General features: G+C 40.1%; 1 protein-coding gene across 5 annotated transcripts in view; it reads left to right on the forward strand.

The window, feature by feature from the left end:
• SYT9 (synaptotagmin 9) overlaps window positions 1–16391 on the forward strand; it is a 92889-nt gene extending 76498 nt beyond the window's left edge. Inside the window, exons 4-8 of one of the 5 annotated variants that reach the window (XR_013836352.1) lie at window positions 5969–6089; window positions 6992–7163; window positions 9004–9133; window positions 9720–12055; window positions 15084–16391. Coding sequence is in view for 3 of the 5 variants with exons in the window: in XM_079967719.1 (XP_079823845.1) it covers window positions 5969–6089; window positions 6992–7163; window positions 9004–9133; window positions 9720–9827 (531 nt within the window). In the remaining 2 variants the exon portion in view is untranslated. Of the gene's footprint in view, window positions 1–5968; window positions 6090–6991; window positions 7164–9003; window positions 9134–9719 lie in introns of all 5 variants that reach the window. The other 4 variants (XR_013836353.1, XM_079967719.1, XM_079967718.1 and 1 more) reach the window with 4 other exon arrangements.
• The last annotated feature ends 1595 nt before the right edge of the window (window positions 16392–17986 follow it).

Here is a 17986-nt window from a genome sequence, read left to right on the forward strand (position 1 = left end):
ATCACTGTGCCAGTATAGCTTCTCCTTCCCCTCCCTTTGCCGGTCCATTAGATGGGATTTAGTCAAGACTGACTGTTCTCTCTCCCCCACCCCCCCTTTCCTCTCTCTGAGTATTACGAGATAATTTTGTTCCTGTGTTCATTCATTTTTTAATTAAGTTGTTAAGAGACACAGGGTTTTGGGTGGCCATGTGTACTCATATATGAACTCAGGCTACAGCAGAGGCCTGTGCACTTGTCCGTCTTCTTTTTCAGTGTGGATAATTGAGACGTGCTGAGTGGAATAATCTTTAATTTATTAAGATTTCACAATTCATATGCCATCTAGGACACAGGGGAGACTTAAATTTTCTCCCTGGTGCTGGTGATGAAAGGAGAAGGTGCTGCCAAAAGAGCTGCACCAGTGTAAGATTTCAAACGACCAGATACTCTTGCTGTTTGTTTATAGCACCCAGTGAAGCCATCCTGCTCCCATAAGAACGTCCACTTAAACAGCAGAATTCCTGCAGCCCCCCAGGCTCGCCAAATGTGCTCTGGGGATCACCCCAGGTTTCCAGAGTGGATTTGCAGAGAAGCATGGGAGACATACCTCTTGAATTGTCTGTATATAAATCCATAACTCGTGTCTTAATGGAGATGAGACTCAAAAGATGTGAATTCTTGGTTGGTGAAAGTCCTACACTCAAAGACCTTTGAGCATCGTCTTACAGTCAGGAGCAATGAAGGCAGAGGGAAGCAGATCCTCCGCACCCCTTCTTGCTTCCATGCTTCTTCCTATGCTTATTTTAGTTCAGCTATTCGTTGAAGGTTGGTTATATCTAAAATCATTCTTAGGCTGGCTTGTGCCCAGCATGTACTGAAGCCTGACAATCTAATTGGAAATGAGAAGGTGCAAAATAATAAAGATTGCATCTTTATTAATTTTCCCCCACCACAGTAAATTGCCATGATCCCTTTGGTCCACTATTTCCCAGCATTTTTTTCCAAACAGCTCAGCATGTGGTAGAGGTACTTGTGCTACACAGTCGCTTTGGGCTATATGAAAAACACACAGTGTGATTTATCAAATTTGCTGGTGTTTGTCACATCATTCTTTTGTATTTCAGTTTTATTAAAGTTTGCCAGGAGCTGTAATAGATGCGAGCAGTGCAGGCCAAACAGTGGGTAATCCTCTAAGGATTCAATCCGAGCCTCTGTTTGATTTGTAAAGCTGGCTTTTGAGCATAGGTGCACCACATGTTCTTCAAACCGACAACATATTGCCTGTGGCAAAATTTGAATTGTACATCTGAAGCAGTACTGAGCCCCTGTGTTTATCACTGCCATGGTGTTTCAACGTCTTATATTTTTTAAGGCTCTGAGGCAGAGATTCAAACCGTGAGTTTGATTTCTCCTTTTAGCCCTTCTTTTGTGCTTTTCTGGTCATGGGTTTTATTTTCATTTTAGATAGCTTCAGCGATGAAGGGAGTTTTGTCTGGAACACTGTGCATTAAGTTGTCCAGGTTGCCCTAAGTTGCGCTAACAGAGGCAGACACCGTGACATTGGAATTCAGGCACACCAAACGAGTCAAGTTCACACTTACTAAGAAAGTGTTTCCACAGAAGACTCTAGCATAAGAACATAAGAAGAACCTGCTGAATCAGACCAATGGTCCATCTATTCCACCATCCTGTTCTCACAGTAGTCCTCCTGATGCCTGTGGGAAACCTGCAAAGTAGACATAAACACAATTCAGCCCACCTGCCACTCCCAGCGACCGGTACTCAGGGGCATACTGCCTATTGATAGGACTTTAAAATTATTGATTGGTCTAGAGCTGCATAGGAGTGATAGCATACAAACAGCCAGCAACTCCCCAAACCTGTGGGTGAGTGGAATAGGGGACGCATCACCTGGACCACTAGCTGACAGACGAGTGTAGTGTTTTATTATTTAGCAAGAAAATAAATAAATGATGAACATCCTTCTCATCCAGAAAGAGTTTAAGCACTTACAAGTAGAAGAAGACATTTGTCGCCTCTGGAGATGGGAATTCAACCTCACAGCAGGTAGCTGTGGGTTCTCCTCCTTGCTCTTGTCAACTTCTCTTGTCTTGCACAGATCATGACATTAAATTTCAATCTCTGATTGGTTAGGGACCTCTAAATGGGCATCACCCCTTTCCTGGAGGGGGGGTGTTAATAATTAATTCAGTTTTTGCAACAACAACAAAATCCCCTGACTGTTCCTCGTTTTCTGTCCTACTGCCTTGTTGATTCATCTCTGATCTCCGGACATCTCCTGGTTTCCCCCTAAAAATAGGTACTTATTCTGAATAGTGTCCCCTGATGTGCTGACTTTTATCCTGTTATCCTTAACATCTGTTATCCTTAACATCTGTACCCCAACGTACTAGATGATGATGATTGATTAAATTCATTAGTCACCTTTTTTGCCACAGCAGTGCAAAGCGACTTAACAATATTTTAAGCAAAAAAAACAGCATTAAAGCCAGCATTATATTTCCCCCTCTTGAAATCCTTTTCCTATGTATAAGATACTGTCAGCACATGTTTATATACTGAAACGTGTTTTCGCCAAAATGGTAAATCTAAAACTCCCAGCACACTGTCAGTGGAGATAGAGCAGAGCCATCACAGCTAGTAGCTGTTGAGAGCCAGGTCCTCCATAAATTTGTATAATCCTCTTAAAGCCAGCCATGTTGGTGGCCCTCATTGCCTGCTAAGGGAGCAAGTTCCATAGTTGTTACCTGAAGAAGAAGCTCTTTATCTGTCCTGACTCTTCTGACATTCAGCTTCATTGGATGTGCCTGAGTTCTAGTGTTATGGGGGGGGGGAGAAAACTTTAATTTATCCACTTTAAGCACACCATAGATACCCCTCTATCTTATTCACCTTTTTTCCTAATCTGAAAATCCTCGAATATTGTAAACTTCTCTCCTTGGGGAGTTGTTCAAGCCCCTTGGTCATTCTGGTTGCTCTTTTCTGAACCTTTTCCAACTCTACGATATGCTCTTTGAGGCAAGGCAACTGTACACCGTATTCGAAATGCAGAATTATAATATTGTCAGTTTTATTTTCAGTTCCTTTCCTAATTACAGCTATTGCACACTGGGTTGGCATCTTCATCAAGCTATCTGCTATTACCTTGAAGGTCTCATTCCGATTCACTTACCACCAGATCAGAACCCCATGTGAAATTAAGATACAGTGGTACCTCGGGTTAAGTACTTAATTCATTCTGGAGGTCTGTTCTTAACCTGAAACTGTTCTTAGCCTGAAGCACCACTTTAGCTAATGGGGCCTCCCGCTGCCGCCATGCCGCCAAAGCACGATTTCTGTTCTCATCCTGAAGCAAAGTTCTTAACCCGAGGTACTATTTATGGGTTAGCAGAGTCTGTAACCTGAAACGTATGTAACCTGAAGCATATGTAACCCGAGGTACCACTGTATTTTTTTTTACCCCTACATGCATCACTCTACCCTGTTTACATTGAACTGCACTTGCCATTTTACCACCAATTCATTCAGTTTTGGAGGGGTCCTTTTGGAGTTACTCAAACTCTCTTTTCGTTTTAATGACACTGAACAATTTTGTATCATCAGCAAATGGGGCCACTTCACAGCACACCCCAAAATCTATATCATTTATGAACTAATTAAAAACACAGGTCCCAGTACCATGTTTGCATTTCTCTCCATTTGGAAAACTGTTCACTTATTCCTCTCTGCTTACTGCTGCTTAACCCATTTCTGATCCACAAGACAAGCTTTCCTCTTATTCCATGACTGCTAAGCTTACTCAGGAGTCTTTAGTGAGGTACTTTGCTGAAAGCTGTTTGAAAGTCGAAGTATGTCATTTGGCTCAACTCCAGCTATATGCTTGATGACACTCTCAAATACCTAATAGATTTGTGAAACAAGATTTTGCCTTGCAGAAGCCATGCTGACTCTACTTCAGCAAGTCTTGTTCTTCTAATGCTTGGTTATTTTTTATCTTTAACAATACCATCCTAAAGGTAAAGGTAAAGGGACCCCTGACCATTAGGTCCAGTCGTGACCGACTCTGGGGTTGCGCGCTCATCTCGCTCTATAGGCCGAGGGAGCTGGTGTTTGTCCGCAGACAGCTTCCGGGTCATGTGGCCAGCATGACTAAGCCACTTCTGGCGAACCAGAGCAGCACACGGAAATGCTGTTTACCTTCCCGCCGGAGCGGTACCTATTTATCTACTTGCACTTTGATGTGCTTTCGAACTGCTAGGTTGGCAGGAGCTGGGACCGAGCAATGGGAACTCACCCCGTCGCGGGGATTCAAACCGCCGACCTTCTGATCGGCAAGTCCTAGGCTCTGTGGTTTAACCCACAGCGCCACCCACGTCCCTAATACCATCCTACGTCAATACTAAACCTTGATCACCAGAGGGTCACCATTATCCTCATTGTAACAGGCATTTCTGATGGAGAAGTTTACACTGATGAGTGAGTCTGATCTTATCATAGCATATGTAATTCTAAAAGGATTGTGTTCTTACCTTGCTTTCGTTACAGAAATAATGCAAAATAAATGCAACTGCTGTTAATGAAAATATAAGCTTTGGAGACAAATTACATGAAATCCTAAATAAAGATTTAAGTATTGAAATTGAAGAGGCAGGCCTTTCAAATTTTCCACTCTAGTTAATATGATTTCTTCAGGTAAATTAGCTTGAAGCGTTAAGAACATCCCTGTTTTACTACAAATCATTATTTCAATTTGATGCAAAATGTCATGGAGATTTCTAGTTTCAAGATCACATATTAATATGACTCAGTGGAAATGTACATAGTAAGCTTTGTGCTTTCTGGTGTTTTCAAATTCAATTATAATCAAACAGCCCTAAAAAGAGACTTCTTTCCTAGTGTAGATTTTTATTACCAAATGGGAAAGATTCTTACGATTCAAAGAATACAAACGTGAAATTTTACTTAAAATAAAATGTTTCCTAGTGTTAGTAGGGCAGCCTTTCCTCTCGGTTAGCATATCTGCTTGGCAGGAGTAACTGGGGCACAGATAATAATGACTTGCTTCTAGCAGGCAGCTATGCTTACAGGAAGTGAGGGATGAAATGTGAGAAACTTGAGGAACTTCCTGCAAGGCCTCAGGAACTCTTGAAATGGTTCAGAGCAACCTTCTCCAACCTTGTTCCCTCACGTGGTGAATCATTTTCATTGTGCAATTATTTGGCTGAACGCCACCCAGTACCTCACAAAATATTGCCTCTGAAGGTGAAGATTTCGTTTAACTGTACTTCATACCATCCTTTATACTAATAATTAATCCTTCCCGGGTGGCTCCTTCTGTAGCCAAAAGCACAAGCCATACACAACAGCAAGGTACAGAAATGCAGAAAAACTTGAGAAAACAAATTAGGAAGGTAAACACAGAGAAAGCCCAGCGAGGACATAGCATGCTCAGTGGCCATGGAATGTTGCCTGGCTTTGAGGAAAAAACAATGTACATATCACATCTGTTAAAAAATAATGGCTGGAATGTATTACGGCAGTAACAACACAAACATTTGAATGTATGACAGCATCAGAAAAGTGATGTACAGAAGTAGTTCGCTCCTGACTGCTAAATTCTGATATGGATCTACACAGAGGGAAACCCCCCCCCCCCCCCCCGCTATAAATAAGTCAGAAATTAATTCGTTATAACAAAAGAAAAAAAGTTATGTAAAAATTGCATAGAAATTTTATTTTGCTCTCTTGCGCTTTCTGGTGTAGCATGTTTATAATACATCCAAAGCTTTTTTCTTTTTCTTTTTTTACTAATGTAGCTGAGTCCCCAGAGTGAAAAGTGGGCACAAACATTGTCCTTGCTTTAGATCCATATTATATCATGGCAAACATAAATTTATTTGGGATATTTTAACTGATGCAGAGAGACATTTTCAATACTGTTCCAAATGTATTTTATTGTCTTACAGGACAAAGTGGATCTTGGCGAGTTGATGTTTTCACTTTGCTATCTTCCAGCTGCTGGTAGACTAACTATTACTATAATAAAAGCTAGAAATTTGAAGGCCATGGACATAACAGGAGCATCAGGTAGGAATGTTTTTTCATTCCAATTTTAATGTACTATTTAGAAAGTAATCATACAAGTTTAGCATATGACCATCCTAGCATACTCTTTCCTTTGAGTACTATAAATGCTAGAGGAGGGAAGTACACTTGGTCCTGAACCATTTCATCAGTATTTTTCTGTTCTGAGGTAATGAAATATCCCAGAGGCACATTCCTTACAAAAATGTGCAAGGGGTCTGCATTGATCCTCTTTTAAAACATTGTCAGCAGTACTTTGTTACACAATTAATCAAAAGTATAGCCAGGCATCAGGGATAAAATAACTCTGCAGAGTAGAAATACATCCCAAACCGACCTGAAATTGCAGGTAAGACACACAATCCACCCATTACCAAACTACATGGCTGTTTTAATTTGGGTAGAAAAACCACCCCAGTTTATTTCCAATGCTTCTTGCAAGCATTTGAGTTGGAGGGGCCACACACTGTCATCATATGTACTGAAGAAGGGCAAAACTGTGATTCTGCCATCCACTTTGCACCATGATACGGTGGTCAACAGAGGGCAGAAAAACTAGACATCATCATGCAGAACAGTGCCACTACAGGTTTTGACTATCTCATTGTGGGTGCGGCATATTTTATTGCATATTTCTAGTCCTTTAACAAATTCTGTATTTCAAATCAACCCTAGTTTTTAAATGGAGATCCTATTGGGGTATAAATCTTCCCCCACAAATGAATAGTGTCATCTAAGACACAACGGAGAGCGAGGTTATTAACTGTAGAACATTACTTTTATTTAAAATACAGATGACAAGATTATAAGGAAAAGGTATCAGAGAAACAAATTTGCTGCGTTATTGCTTTAAACTTGTGATTATTTTGAAATAAACCAGTATGCTTGTTATGTCCTTCACACAGATCCCTACGTGAAGGTTTCACTAATGTGTGAAGGGAGACGATTGAAGAAGAGAAAGACTTCCACTAAGCGGAACACCCTTAATCCTGTTTATAATGAAGCCATAGTCTTTGATGTCCCTCCAGAAAACATTGACCAAATTAACTTGTTTATAGCCGTTATGGATTATGACCGGTGAGATATCTGGACATCTCTTCAGACTAGTGACCTGATTGAATCGAATGACAGTAGTTGGTTTTGTCTTCTCACTGAGACCTCTTTAAACTGCCAGAGAGGAAAAAGAAGATCTCCCTTTGACAAAAGAGCTGGGGATGAATGAATGGCAGCAGGGAAATGGATTTGGGTGGACTTAGAATGAGTGATGGACAGAGAGTGTAGGCAGTGCTGGATTTACGTATAAGCTAAACAAGCTATAGCTTAGGGCCCCACTTTCTTGGGGGCCTCCAAAAAAAATTAAAGGGGAAAAAAAACCTGGATGTACATTTACAAAATATAATATACTTCTTCTTAATTGTATTTCAGTTCAACAATTACTTTGATAAAATACATATTTTGTTATGTGCAAATGGCTTTAGATACCTATTAGGGCCATAAATTACCATATAGCATATATTCAACACAAAAAACTGTGACAATTTGTTGTTGACAAAGGACAGCTGGACATATAAAGGGCACCATTACCTTCAGTAGCTTAGGGCCTCATCAAACCTAAATCCGGCCATGAGTGTAGGTTGGGAAAAGACAGTGTGGCTGTGAGAGTTAGAGAGAACAAAGAAGATATGGGATGAGGGAGATGTTAAATTATATATTTAAAAGAATTAGGATAGTTTAAGATAGCCATGCTAAGTCGGGAAACTGGAACTATTCAGATTCTGTATATAAAGACTGCTTGTTCTGCATGTTATGTTCCTTAATTCACATCTGGGTGGATTCTCAGATAAATATGTTTCACCCCATGCATTTGGTGTATGTGTAACTTGAGGTAATAGCAGCAGGTATTTTGAGAGAGATCTGGACTCAGTAGAGCAGCTGTGGAACTGACTTTAGTGACCATTTGGAGGCAGACCCTTGTGAGGGACTGCCGGGAGTGTCACACTCCCCAACTCCTCCTTTAATGGAGTGCTTAAAAATATTGGAGTTTCGGACCAGTTAAGAGAGGTGATAGCCTATGAACTTGTACACATCGTAGGCTGTACTCTGGATCTGCTCATTGGTGAGATTTCCAAGGCTTTATGAACTGGAAAATCAGTTAACATTGGGCAAGTCTTCTTTCTCCTCCTTTGCCTCAGTTTGTGTGTGCTTTTTGCCTCATGTGATGGGGAACCTTCCTGGTAGGCTGGAGGTATGATACCTTAAATGGTGCCTCCAGGCTACGGATACACCAGAACCCAGTATAGATCTAGGTGCAGTAGCAAGGGAGAGGTGTACACTAGCACACACATAACATTCCTTTCTGGCTTCACCCAACAGAAGCTGCTTTGGTGGGTCCACACTGCCAACATGTTCCCTAGAATTAGTGAAAATGTTGAGAGTATGAACAGTAAATGGGACTTTAAAAATGTCATTATGCCTTTACATGGGGCTTGCAGTTGTCTCCGCCTGCTCTAATTTATATACAAGAAGTAAACTTCCATTCCCTGAAGACCAAAATACACATGCCGCTAAATAGGTATATGCCTCTCACGTGAAGGTTTTTTTAAAAACAACAACAACTATAAATTGCATCAGCTAAGGGAGGTTGATAATTAATGGGATCAGAACAAACAGGGGTGTGGGTGTGTTTATTTAACTCTTTCCTCCCCTGCTATGGAGTGAGGAATTTTCTGTGCAAATTTCCTCTTCATGTTTGCTCAGATCCCATTAGCATTAAGTGCAAAAAGATACATTTAAAGTCATGTCAACTTTAGTCCTTAGATGTGTTTCCAAATGCTCACCCTTGCTCAGAGAGGGTTTGAATTACACGGTTCCTGGATGTGAAATTTTAAGAAATAAATATTATTGAACCTTTTCACAGTGTAGGTCACAATGAGGTCATTGGAGTCTGTCAAGTAGGCAACGATGCAGAAAGCCTTGGGCGAGACCACTGGAACGAAATGCTCTCCTACCCTCGGAAGCCCATCGCTCACTGGCATTTGCTTGCAGAGGTAAGACTCCTTCGCCTGACACATTGCCTTTTCTATTATGCTAGAAGCTCTTAAAATGACCCTAGTGCTGGAGAAAACACCTTTCCCCCCCCCCTCTTCAAACAAGAATCCATTTGCTTAGACTAAATCCTTTTAAGACACATCGGAATCCGGAAGCTTAAAGCAAGACTGATGTAAAGATCAAGCGAAATATGATCCCGAGAGATTTTATTTTTAGTGCAATGTGAAAATACTTCCAACTTAAAGGTAAATCCATATATCATGCATATGTGGATTTTTATAATATCTAAAACTTTGGGTACATACACCAGTACATCCTTGTGTACTGGATTACGTCTGTCTTTTACAGATGGTGGTGTCCACTGGATTACACATACGAAGAAACTACTAACAGGGCTTATGGTTATGTTTATATACAAGACAGAAATAATGATTTATTATCTGGTAATAATGTAAGTCCACGCCAGTGTCCAGAGGGCTCTCAAATTATGTTGGAATTAAAAATGTCCTCAGAGTTCAGGACATGCAGTCGAAAGCTCTCCTCAAGTTACAATTAGATTCCTCTGTTTCTTTTGTCTTCATTTAGGGCCCTATTCCACAGAAATGTTATGCGGGCCTTCTGCGCATGGATGGCTGCCGAAGAGGCTTCCTCACTCTTTTAACCTATTCAGCAGAAATTTGGCATTCCTGTTGAACCCTTTCTTAGCCATTTTCTCAGGGGCCATTCCGCAGAGTGTCCAAAGGGGTAAAGACATCCCTTCAATTCCATTATTTAACCCTCACCCGCTTTCCCAACCCCAGAATACATTAATCCCAAACCACAAGATGCAAAACTTCTGTTTGTTAGATGGAAATGTACATTTGTTTCTGAAGCTTTCTGTAGTTTTGATTCTAACATAGATACCCATGTCTATCTGTAACACCCATATTGTCATCTATACTCCTTAAATGGATTGCATTGTTAGTCGTGTTGTTTCAACCCACATAATGCATTTTTTGAGATGCATGGAAAATAAAACATTTTATTATGATAAGTATTGTCATAGGTGGAAAAAAATGGAATTCCTTTGTTTTACATACCTAACCCCACTTTATATACCTAACCCCATTAGGTCAGTGGTCAAACTATTAGTAGACAGTTTTTGTTTTCATACTGTATGGATTACAATACAATAGTGATACGGAAGTTCCAGTAAGTTGTGTGTCATATCCCTTTTAACCATCAGTGGCAACTGCCCCCACAAAACCGAGAGAGCAGTACTGTGCCTTTGTGACTGACTGCACCATAGATTTAAAAAATAATACAGGGGCTTACTGCACTACCCAAAACTGAAAGAGAACGTGTTTCAAGGTTCTGAAGAAATATATAATTGTGTGTTTGTGTGTCTTATTAATTTTAAAATGTAGTTGTACAGTAGGAAAAAATAAGGGGGGGGGGAATCATTAAAGTACAATTGAACAAAGACAGATCTCATATCATTTTTTCTGTAGAACAAGATAGATAGATGAGGTATAAGACCAGGATGCAGAATTCAGAAGAAAAGCAGGAACCTTCACAGATTCTTTCCAAAAATCAGGATCATGTGGAGCAGAGGGCTGGAACCCTTTGGAGGTTGAATTACTAAAAGTCAGAAATGGAAACCACACATTTGCAAACATGTCCGGTGTAGCTTGGCCTTTGGGCACATTTCAGAACAGCCCAAACGTGTTTTGGCCAATGACTGTTTAAAGGTCTTCTTCAAGGGCTACAAAAACATAATAATACACCACATGAATAAAAAATGGAGTGCATATTGAAGCTAGAGACTTTGGTGCCACGTGGGCTTAAAGAAGTATTGGATTTCCTTCCACACTTGGAGACATGCCCCTGGGGTTGTTGTTTTTTTTTGCACTGTCATGTTTAGAAATGAAAGTCCTTGATATTTTTATCACAAATTAACAGCACCTGTGTGTGATTCATTAGAAAATACGTCATTTGCTGCCTTCAGACAACAATTCCAGTTGCCAGTTAATGTGAGCAGAGATATGGGCAGGCCATTTGTCAATTTAAGTAAGTATACATAGGCTCATACGCAATTTGTATATGTTCTTACAGCCCCTGAAGAAGTCGTCACTTGTGCAGAACCCATGGCCCTCCAGGTGTTACTGAACCAGAACTCCCATCAGCCCCGGCAAGCACGGGCAATGGCTAGGCATGATGGGGGTTGTAGTTCAACAGCATCTGGAAGGCCAAAGGTTCTCCATACCTTTGTAGGCCGAAAACACTTTGGGCTGTTGCGAAAATAAAATCCATACATTTCTTCAATGTCTTGAGAAACACTCTCTTTTGGTTTTGGGTTCATTTTGGATTCTCTCCACTTTTTGCATTTCTTTTTCACTACAGTACAACAAAACTACAAGCTACTCCCACCCGTAGCATTTTGAGAATTTGGGTCTTGTGGAATGAGTCATGCACTGAGTAGTTTTGACAATTGGAAACCACCCAAGTACAATTAAAGAAACAAATATAAGAGTTAGATTAAAAAGAATAGATAACAGTATTAGGCCTATTCTAGTGATTTAAAAACATTTGGTGAGAAAGCCTGTGGACTTTACTCTTCTCCAGGCACGCATTCAAATTGAAAGCAAATAAAGTAGGTTTGTGGTACAGCCAGACTTGTTGATTTTATGAGATGGTAGTCTTTTAGCAAGTTTTGCTATTTAGATTACAATTTGTTTGGCCTAATTCAAATTTGTTATATTTGCTTTGCAGCTCTGATCCTAAATGGTTTGAAAAATCTGAGCCCCCGGTCATCTCCCTTTGGGGAAGGCCGAATAAACTGTAGTCCAATTAGCAAATCTTGGAGAGAGACTTTCAACACAGCAGCAACACCTCATCTGGAGAAAAACAAACAAACAAACCACTAAAGCACTTTTTACATGGTATGCGGAGATTGTTATAAACCAAAATGTGAAATGACTATCACACCCTTAATGGAAAATACGTAGACCAATACATCTTTGTTACCTTTCTTGAGGGTGAGGAGTTGGGTATTTTTGTCAATCTGAAAAGCCAGTGCGTAGAATGTTCGATATTAATAATGGGCATCACTAAAAGTAAAAAAGAAAAAAAGAAAAATCAAAAATACAATTGTAAGCCACAGTCATTCTGCTATCAGGAGCACTGTCTAGTAATTAAAAAACTTAGATGAAACATTTATATTCTGTTTGTGAATCCATATTAAGTTGTCAAATAACTGTTCCAAGTTCGTAGAATAAATCATTTCCATAACTACCACTTAATCTTGTCCTGCTAACCATATATATTTCAAGTTGGCATCGGCAATGTATTATTATTTAAATCTTGCATAGTAATATAATAGAATTTGGATTTTTGGGTTGGGTTCAATTCAGCCTTCCTTTTCAGATTGGACCAAAACAGTTCTGGGATGTTGGGGATCTGGGGATCTGTATGTTTCTTGCTTTCTGGCATGGGTATAACTGTGCATGCTCGCAAAAGCATCCAAGTCTGAAACATGAATTACTCCAAGCCTTTCCTATCACCTACTGTTGCCTTGTTTTCTTTGGTAAAAATGCCAACAGCAGAAGAGTTTGTAGCTCTTTCCTAGCCCACTACCTTCCTGATGGTATCATGAGGATTTCCACACAGCACACGTGAAGCCGCATACTCCAAAATAGTACATTTTAATGAAGCCCCTTCTAAAACAGGAATAGTTAAGAACAATAAAAGCAGTAAGATTTGCAAATTAATTGTACTCCCATCATTTCCTCTAGCTATATATTTTTTCCTGATAAGAGAAGAAAATAATGGCAATTATAGAAAATTCATAGTTTCCAATATGATACTGGACAAGGTTCAAAGTTCTTGCATGCACAGAATGAGGACTGATCACAGAATGGGACTTTCCCCCTTCTCCTCACCCCCATGGACCTCCTAAATTTGCTCTGGAGGATTGAGGAACCTCCAGAACAATATTAGAGCACAGGGGAGGAGATGGGGGGCAGTCCCACTGTGTGAGCTGGCCTCATTCCCCACATGTCTACCCCACTTAGCACCACCTTGAATTCCACCCATTGGATGGAATTAGATATCTATGCAATTGGTTCCTTTTACAGCAGGCCATATGAAATACAGAAACTGTAACAGATTATGCTGCAATGCATTGCAATTTAAAGCAAACTAAAGGAGCATTTTTTGTTATGCCATATTCAGGCGCAGTATCTAGGATCATAAGTCACAGATACATTTTTTAAAAGATGAATTCATACATCATGTAGCCCCCTCATAGCCCTCAAGTACAGAACAGACTATATCCATCCTGTGACAGTTTCACATATATGGAATGGGTCTGTGTATCATTTACGTATAGGTGTTTGCTTTTTTTTAAGGGAACCCTAATAAATATACATGTGCTTACAAGGTAGTCTGATGGCTTCTTTCTTTCTTTTTTAACATTTTACAGCTCCTGAGAGCAGGAAGCAAGTCCCTCGTGGCCACACAGGTAAAAATGTTTACACAGAAAAAGATAGCTGGGGGCAGCCAACTTTTTCTATGTACAACTCCCCAGGAAGGGACTGCATGGTATGGTGTACCGTCACTTCTTGGGAGTATTTTTAAAGACTTTTTAACCTGCACAGCCACAGTGGACTTAATAGCTGATCAAAGCAGCTGTAAAAGGTTTAAAAAGAAAGAAGGCAGCCCTCAGACCATCTCGTAAGAACTGTTGCCATATCCAGGTGTGTATCAGTTTGTAGATTATGTGGACAATTACATATATCTACATTCTAATCGACACAAGAGCTGGGGGGGGGGGTTGGAATGGTTAGGTTTGCTTTTAAAAATCTGTAGCAAATAAAGTTCCTCTCACCTTCCTGCTCCACCATTTTTGATGAACATCTCATTTTGGAAATTTTCTGGCTCCCTCTGCTGCTACATGTCAAATTCCCAGGTGAAAATACAGAACGCTTCTCCCCGTTGGGATTACTTGAGAGGTATATTCATTGTTCTTTGCAGAAGTATTAACTGAATGTGAGGACTATAGTCACAGAATTAAGCTGCACAGAGTGTCCCATAATAATTAGCATTGGTAAATATTACTTGAGCTTGTCCCCACACCTGAGATCTCAGCCTACTTCCATGTTAAATTTAATGTTGACATTAACCATGGAAGGGTTTGGGACCCAAGTCAGGAGTTCAGCCTTCAAATCCTTTTTTTCCATTTGCAGTGAGCGTGCATAAAAGTCCTTAAAAGAGGGATGAATCATGCCATCATTGAAAGCACTGGAGATTATAGCAGCACTTCTGAAATATTAGAGGGTAGGGAGAGACGGCAAGCCTACCTAAACTGCAGGAAACCAGGCTAAAGGAATCAGTGGGATACTTATTTTGGAGCTATCTTTTTCTCAGTGCTCAGTATTCAGGAACACTTAGAAGTACAGCCTTTTTAATATATATATATTATGGCTAATGAATGGGGAAGGGAGAAAAGTTAAAAGTAGGCATAACTTAAATTGGACCAAAGCAGCCAGAAACGTCCTGAGTTATCACAGTGTTCTTTCGTTCTGTCAAGAGCAATGTACTATAAAATGACTGTACCTCAGAGTAAAATTGGAAAAATAATGGCAGTGGTATTCATAAGGAAAGAATTCTGCCATACAGTCCATTTAAAAAAAAAAAATACGGTAGCTGCTTCTGTGAAAAACCACAACAGAATAATACTACATACAAAAAAGGGGGGGGGAGGGAGAGCATTAACGTCTACTCTACTTTTGTTCCCCCCGTCATTAATAGTTGCTTCCTTCTTCATAATTGTGTTTTATAGTGCACACACACACACAAAAACAATTGAAAGAAATAAGATGTGCCAAACTGAGGTGTGATATTAATGGAACTATGCATTCTGTGTGGTATATCTTCAAGCACTGCATTAAAAGGTTGTTTCTAATACAGTGGGTTGGGCAAGGAACTGCAGCTGGAAGCAAGGCTGGGTCCTGCAATTCTCTCAAAGGGCCTCCATCTCCGTGAAGGGAAATGAACTGTGTACATCTAAAGGACTGTGATGGGGCCGCACTCAAGAAGGATGGGCAACACGGATGCACACCTCCACTGCTAAATAAGCTAACAAAAACGACGCAGACAAGGCATGTATAGAAGATGGACTGTAAGCATCTGGGCTCTTTTTTTCCTCTGTTTGTTTTCCATTTCCTCACTGTTTCTGTTTTCCTTTGGCCGCTGCAGAGTGAATACAGGTGGCTAACAAATGGAAACACGCCACGGTGTGCTTGTAGCTGCTTGGAAAGCTGTCTGGCTTTCTCATCTTGCCAGATCAGGAGGCCTGTACCACCACACCTGATCTGAGGAGGAGGGAGTGGTAGAAACCATTGTGACGACAGCGCTCCTCAGGCATTCTGCATAGTCGTGATGCACACACTTTGCTTCATCACTTTCCACATGATGATTTAAACAAGCGGGGAACCTCCATGGATAGAAGTAACTACCTGGCTCATAAATACACCATCCAATTCACCTTTGTGTGAACCACTAAAGAGGGCTGATGTGGGAGGGTGAAACACAGCTAGCTTACTAAGTGGTTACAAGCACACCAGGATGCAAATCAGTGATGGGGAGCCCTCAGCCTTCCAGATGATGTTGGGTGCCCAACTTCCATCATTCTCAAGGATTGTGGGAGTTGTAGTCCAGCAAAATCTAGAGGGCCTCGGGTTCCCCACCCCTGGTGCTCAGGCACGTGACTTGGTAAACAGTAATCTGTATTCACCAATAATTATCTCTCAAATTTGCAATGTTTTGTTTGGTTGCATGCTGGATAGTCCTCCTCATTTTTTTCTTCTTCTTATTTTAGGCTCATCATGAAAGTATGTAAAGAGATCTGTTGTATTTAAATATGAGTTTGCTTTGATGACACACAGACATTGTACTATACTTTTAATATTTGTTGTTCAATGAGTAGTCCTGGTACATCTATGTTCAGTGTCTAATTTGGAGCGTAAACCCACATCCTTGTCAAGGCTTTGTTAGTTTGGTGGACTTTTTTTCTCTTCGTTCAGTAGAGGTAATGCATGATTGATTTGCAGTAACAGTTTGAGGGGCGAAATAAATTTAACATTTCTTAATTTTATAAAAAAGTATAACGTTCTTATAAACACAAGTAAAATGTACTGTGGTTTCATTTATATAGATCTAGTCTGTACGAATTATTTTGTTCTTAATAAAATGACGTAAGAAATTGTGCTATTGTAATTTATGCCTATTTTGTATTTATATATTAAAGTTGAAGTGAATGTTTAAACAGCCCACATTCAGTGCTTTAAAGGTGTTTTAATTCCATGTTCCCTGATAGCAACCTGTGGAGTAATTTTCTCCAAATCAAAGCCATAAATTAAGGCTGGAAGCAAAATAAGCAAGTACCATATGCAACAAGGAGAGGACAATGCAACAGATACATTATTTGGGTTCCCTGTTGGAATGGAAATCTGCAGGGTAAAACACACTTTCTGCAGAGTTAAGTATTATTTCCTTAAGCACCACTGAGCAATTTAAGGGCAGTGTTGCAATTTGGTTCACCCACCCACCATGTTTCACATTTTAATTTTTCAAATTGACAAGAGTATAATTTTCTTGTTTAAATGAGTAAGACTGACTTTCTATCTGCCAATGTTTGACATGTCATTCAGGGAAATTGTTAGGTGTGCTTAGGTAGAGTGTGGTCATGCATGGAAAAGAGGATTTGGGAATAACTCAGACCCGTTCTGAGCAAACTCAGACATGTTTCTTTTACTCACCGAGAGACATTGCAGGGTGACTAATGCTGAGAACCTATGCACACGTACTTGGGAGTAAATCCCACTAAACATGGTGCTGCTAACTTCCAGGTAAACATACATAGTATTAAAAAGTAAAGCAATATACCAGTTGCAGGGAATCAAGCGGATAAAGTTACTGCTCTCATGTCATCCCTGTGGATTTCCTGTAGGCATCTGGGGTTAGGCACGGTGAGAACAGAATGACTAGATGGACCTTTGACCAGATCCAGCAAAGCTGTTTGTATGTCTTTCTATCATAGGACATATTTTATAGACATGGGATGACTTGTACAAGGTTCCTGTCATGAATAAACATGAATGCATCATATGAATAGTTCACCCATTCTGTAAGCTCCTTTCCCTACTGTGTTCCAATACTGCCATGGAAAAGCATGTCCTTTTAAGGCCCACTCTTGTGGTCCACCCTGAGCATTTATAAATATAGCTTCTGGCTTGACAAATAAACACACACACAAAAATCTATAACCCATTTGATGGTGAGGTAAAACATAAGCATACACTTGTTTTTCCTGTCTAATTATAAACAGATGAAGTCACTTCCCGCTAGCTCCATCTCCCCCTAAAGTCATTTGTCAATGCCTGGTTTCCTTCTATTATAAGAAAATAAGTAAAGATATTTCAGACTTTTCTCAAAAGCCATACAAATAGAAAAGGTTATGCACTTTAGCTAAATGCCATTTTACTTCTGTTTATATTGTAAATGTTGGTAATGTTTTGTGCAACATAATCTGCATAAAATATGCAGGCATTTCTCCCCTTCCATTTCTCTCTCTCTCTCTCTCTCTCTCTCTCTCTCTCACACACACACACACACACACACACACACACACACCCTTCTGGAAGTCTTGAGCTGAAGCCCCATTATTTCCAATTTCTCAAGGTTGATCACGAGGGCTGCTTATGATTCAAAAAGCACCATGAACTATTCTCACACAGATTTGTTAAATCTGAATTGGAACAATAGGAAGAGCAGGAGTGCCTTCATTTCCTTGATCCCCGAGCCAGTGATCT

This window comes from Podarcis cretensis (assembly GCF_951804945.1).
Source record: "Podarcis cretensis genome assembly, chromosome: 1".
NCBI classification, from domain to species: Eukaryota; Metazoa; Chordata; class Lepidosauria; order Squamata; family Lacertidae; genus Podarcis; species Podarcis cretensis.